Here is a 4783-nt window from a genome sequence, read left to right on the forward strand (position 1 = left end):
GGCGCGCCCGGCGCGCCGCTGCCGGTTGAGGCGGCGGTCGTGCCGGATGTTGGCTACTGTGATCATACGAGGTGAGTTTATATGATTCAGTTCCTGCATGCCAAGAAGACCCAAGATACACATTGTGATGTGAATCAAGTCGCATGTATACACAAACACCAAGAGCGTGCAAGTTTTGATCTGATCGGTTTGGGGATTGTTCTGGGCATAAATTTCAGTAGGGCGGCCGCGGTGGCGGCGAGCGGCAAGATCGCGTTCCGGACTAGGTCGGAGGAGGAGATACTGGAAGACGGCTACAAGTGGAGGAAGTACGGCAAGAAGTCTGTCAAGAACAGCCCTAACCCAAGGTATCCAAAACGAACGAATTCATTTACTTTTCTATAGATCATCAGATTTGGGTTGGAAAAGTTTGGCTTGGGGTTGCAGGAAGGGATTAATTGGCATGTACTATATAGCTCTACTCATTTACTCAAGTGTGATTGACCATAATTTGGGTGAAATCGCTAAAATTTTGATGAGTTTCTTTCTCCAGTTCTCTCCCATCCCGTGGTTCATGATTTCTAGCTGGTAGTTTCATGGCCTAGTTTCTAGGTCAGCTGGTATGGATCAGGCTGATTCTGTAGCTGGTGGACCAATTCTGTTGCATTTTGCTTGGTTCTTGCTTGGATAAACTTCCTTAAGAAAGGAAAATCTTGGCTAGCTTGTCGATGGACGACCGTTTATAGGTTATTTATTTGTTCTTATTATTAGTCCATCCAATCTACGTTTAGATTCGTGACTTTAGTTTGATGATGCTGGACCCAAGTTCCTTTTTAACAGGGAGTCGTTTTTTTTAAACTAGGACAGGGAGTCGTTTTGGGATGTGACCAATTAAAGGGAAACATATTGTATACGATGAGATCTAGTGTTTGAAGTAGCTAGGAAAAAAGATGATGAATTCTCGGCAAAAAAGAAAAGAAGATGAACTCAAGGTCTCAATTTGCTATTCTTCTGTCGATCCAGAAATCCCTGTTTGTTAAGCCGTCTAAGATGTACAATCAAATGTAAATTGCTCAAGAAATCCTTATCCTCGCTCGCTTGAGTTGTACAATATTTAATGTAAGTTGCACAAAAATATGTGTAATTCCAGGCTAAGAAATGTGTGACTGCTCAATTGCGAAATTAGACTTTTTGAGTGTGGTTACTAAACAACAATTTTTCAACATAAAATTTACACATACTTTCAATTGGTAACCATCTAATTATTGTTGGGTTATGATCCTAAAGCTTGTAGAGTTGACCAAGGTATAAATAAATCTTGACCGGCATAGCCTTTGGACACTTCCATAGAAATCTCAATTTGTGCAAATTATTGCTGTCTAACATATGCGTCTAGTTCCATAATTTTATTTTATTTTGGGGAAGTGTCTAGTTCTACATTGTAATGAGACAAATTGCAGTTTTATGTTTTGTGAAATTTTCATAAAACTTTTGTGCAGCACATGGTTTCCGTTGCATTTTTATGATGTCATGAGCCTTGATTTTACAATGAATTTTCGAGGGGTGAACACTAAAATCTACCAGAAATATGTCACTAAATATTTGAATCTTCTTGTACACGTTTACCATGTCTATATAAACAAACTTACACTTGATCCATCAATCAGTTAGGATCTGTTGGCAAGTCTTAAATTTCCCCTATTAGTTCTTTGTCAGAAAAAACTATTACTTCTTATAGAGGAAAAATAACCTCTTACTTTTTCTTAGCGTAAATCCCTTGCTATGAGAGGAATGGACTAGCAAATTTCTTGCCCCTTAGGCCCCTCAGGTCCTCATGGTCCATGGCCTCATGACAAAATCTTAGGCGCCATCAATAGCCTAAGATTTTATTTAATCTAAATTTCATTTATTATCACTGCAGGAACTACTACCGGTGTTCAACGGAGGGGTGCAGCGTGAAGAAGAGGGTAGAGAGAGACAAAGACGACGCAAACTATGTAGTGACGATGTATGAGGGGGTTCACAACCATGCGAGCCCTGGCACAATTTACTATGCTGCTCAAGATCCTGCTTCAGGCCGCTTCTTTGTTACTGGGACGCATCAGCTAGCTCCTTGATCAAACACTGGATAACATTTGGCGTGTGATTGGTCTTCCTAGAATGAAACTTAATGGAGTTGCTTGTAAAGTTGTGCAATACCTCTTTTAAGTGTACATGTCTCATATTTTAGAGAGTAGATCAATCTTCTCGGTTCTAGTGACATCAACAACAACATAAGGCTTGTTCACTTTTTTGTGCTACAAAGGACGGTTGGTTCACTAAACTAAAGTTTACTAGGAAGCGAAACTTGATTTTCTTCAAATTTTTATGATGAGATTTCGGTTGAAAGTGGCTTGAATCAGATTGAAAGTTGATAAATCGTGAGTTCAAAGTTAACTTCCATGAGGTTGAAACCTCATTTCTTTTTCAATCAAATACCCTCCATATCTCTTGTTGTGGTAAATGAAGTCTTCACATTTCCTAAAATATTGCTTTTGTAGTTGAAAGCCGATGTTCATGAAGATGGAACCAAACCTTATTTAGTTAAAACTTCCTAAAAACTGTTGTTTTATAAGTTGAAAACTTCCCATTTCCTAATTAAAATGAGTTGAAATCAATGTTCATGAATTTGAAATTTAACATGTTGCGGCTGAAATCCTAAAAAATGTGGTCGAAGTTCGACTCTTTCCATTTGGTCGGAGATGTTCTTACATGGGCATGTCAGGTCAAAAACCACTCACGTCACATTGTGTGATAGGCCCCCACAATATATAGTGCATATCGGTCAATTAATTCCTTCACCTTTTGTAGGGTTCCAAACATGTAATACATCTTTTTATTTATCGTATGTGGAATTCCAATATAACATGTATGTTTATCTCTCCTCCCCTCTTTATATTTAATAAATACTCTGCTAAGTCACTTGAAGCATCTAAAAATGTATGAATTAAAGAGTTACTCTCATCAAAAGGTGGGCACGGATAGCTAATCCACTCTTTCTCCTGTTGTTCTTCCCTCTCATCCTCATCTTTTTCATCTAATGAGCTTACAATAATTTCTTCTTTCATTGGTTCGTGCAAAACATTAGTCTCTTCTTTGATAGAGGTGATCCTTTTGATTTAATTAGTAATATAAGGATTACTATTGAAATTTTTAAAGAAATATTTAAGTATAGAAAATAAATAAATTTATAATAGCATCATCATTTCCAACATTCTCAAGCAAAGAGGCAATTTCATAAGCAGCCTTAAAAACAACAAATTCTTTAATTTGTTCTATTTCACAAAAATCATGTTTTTTCCTTAACAAAAGAAGCTAAGGTGTCATTATCATTGTACTCGCATTCAGGGTCGGTCCTGAGATTTCAGGGGCCCGGGGCAAGATAACATAAAGGGGCCCTAAAACCACATAAACATGTAAGTATTTTGTTTTCATATTTCAACTGCAAATATATACTCGATGCACTATAACTTAGGTTGCATTGTCATCTCAACTATAAAAAAAGGGGTCATAAATATTCATAGTAAAAGTTGTCGATCTTGTCAATTGGCACCTATATTTTTTGTATTATTAGCTCAACCTATAATTATTTTGCTAGGTTGTTCTTCAACACTATCTAAAGCAAATTCGTTTGAATTCCTAGTAGTAGAACTACTTATGCCTGTTTCCAAAATTATGTCAATACAGTAGCTACTTTTGGGAACTCAATCAACACAATGTGTGTTTTTTCTCCTTACCAGATAGATAGTAGCAATCTTGCTAATTGGCACAAATGTATGAAGCAAAAAATTAAAAGACAGCTAATCAAATAAAAAAAAAGCTAGAACTTGGTACCTGGATGGCTAGAAAATTAGAAATTGCAAGATTTTGCTGCTGCTTATGAATCACGAATAAACATTTGAGTTCCTCTTTTGTAATCCCAGAAAATCAATAAATCAGACTGTGAGAAAGAGATATGTAAGAGGGAATAAAGGATGATCTTCACGAACTAATGAATGATCCGAGAAGAATACAAAAATAGGAGACTTGCGTTGAAGAAGAGGTTAATGGGAATCTGGAAAATCACAATACCTTCTTCCACTAATCGCACCCAGCAGCTGAAAATCACAATGACGCGGGCCGGCCTGGGCAATGACTGATTTGTTGCCTATTGTGGAAGAGAATGAATAAAAGCCGAGAAGACTGTGCGTGCATCAAGCTGGGAAGTAATCACTATTTTCCATACTTTTCCATAATATTTTTTATGTGATCCCACAAAGGACGAGGAGTAATCGATCTGTAACATCTTTTTCCTGTTACATGAGAATCTATCGATTGGTTACATGGGCTACACACGTATGGGGAGCCAAGCCCATCGGGGGGTCCTTCGTGCTGGTACGGTAGGTATTTCCCTCAGTGATGAGGCCAAGGTAATTGAACTAGTAGGAGAACCACGCAACACTATGTAAACGGTACCTGCACACAAAGAACACATACTTGCAACCTGGCGTGTAAGAGGGGTTGTCAATCCCTCCCGGGTAAAAATATAGATAAACTTATAGTAGATTGGATAAATAGATCTCGTGGAAATGTGAAATAAAATAAATAATAAAAAATTGCAACAAGGTATTTTTGTGTTTTTTGATTAATAGATCTGAAAATAAAAGTAGATCTCGAAGGCAAATATGATAAAGAAGAGACCCGGGGGGCGTAGATTTCATTAGTGGCTTCTCTCGAGAGAAATAGCATACGGTGAGTAAACAAATTACTGTTGGGCAATTGATAG

General features: G+C 37.5%; 1 protein-coding gene across 1 annotated transcript; it reads left to right on the forward strand.

Moving 5' to 3' along the window:
* Positions 1–6: 6 nt before the first annotated feature.
* Positions 7–2375, forward strand: LOC125531140 (probable WRKY transcription factor 51; the record flags this gene model as incomplete). The annotated part of the gene is made up of 3 exons (XM_048695547.1): positions 7–71; positions 222–347; positions 1901–2375. Coding segments are annotated over 3 exons (387 nt in total), but the record flags the coding sequence as incomplete, so codon positions are not given.
* Positions 2376–4783: the final 2408 nt, after the last annotated feature.

The sequence above is a fragment of the Triticum urartu genome, unplaced genomic scaffold (genome assembly GCF_003073215.2).
Source record: "Triticum urartu cultivar G1812 unplaced genomic scaffold, Tu2.1 TuUngrouped_contig_6835, whole genome shotgun sequence".
Taxonomy (NCBI): domain Eukaryota; kingdom Viridiplantae; phylum Streptophyta; class Magnoliopsida; order Poales; family Poaceae; genus Triticum; species Triticum urartu.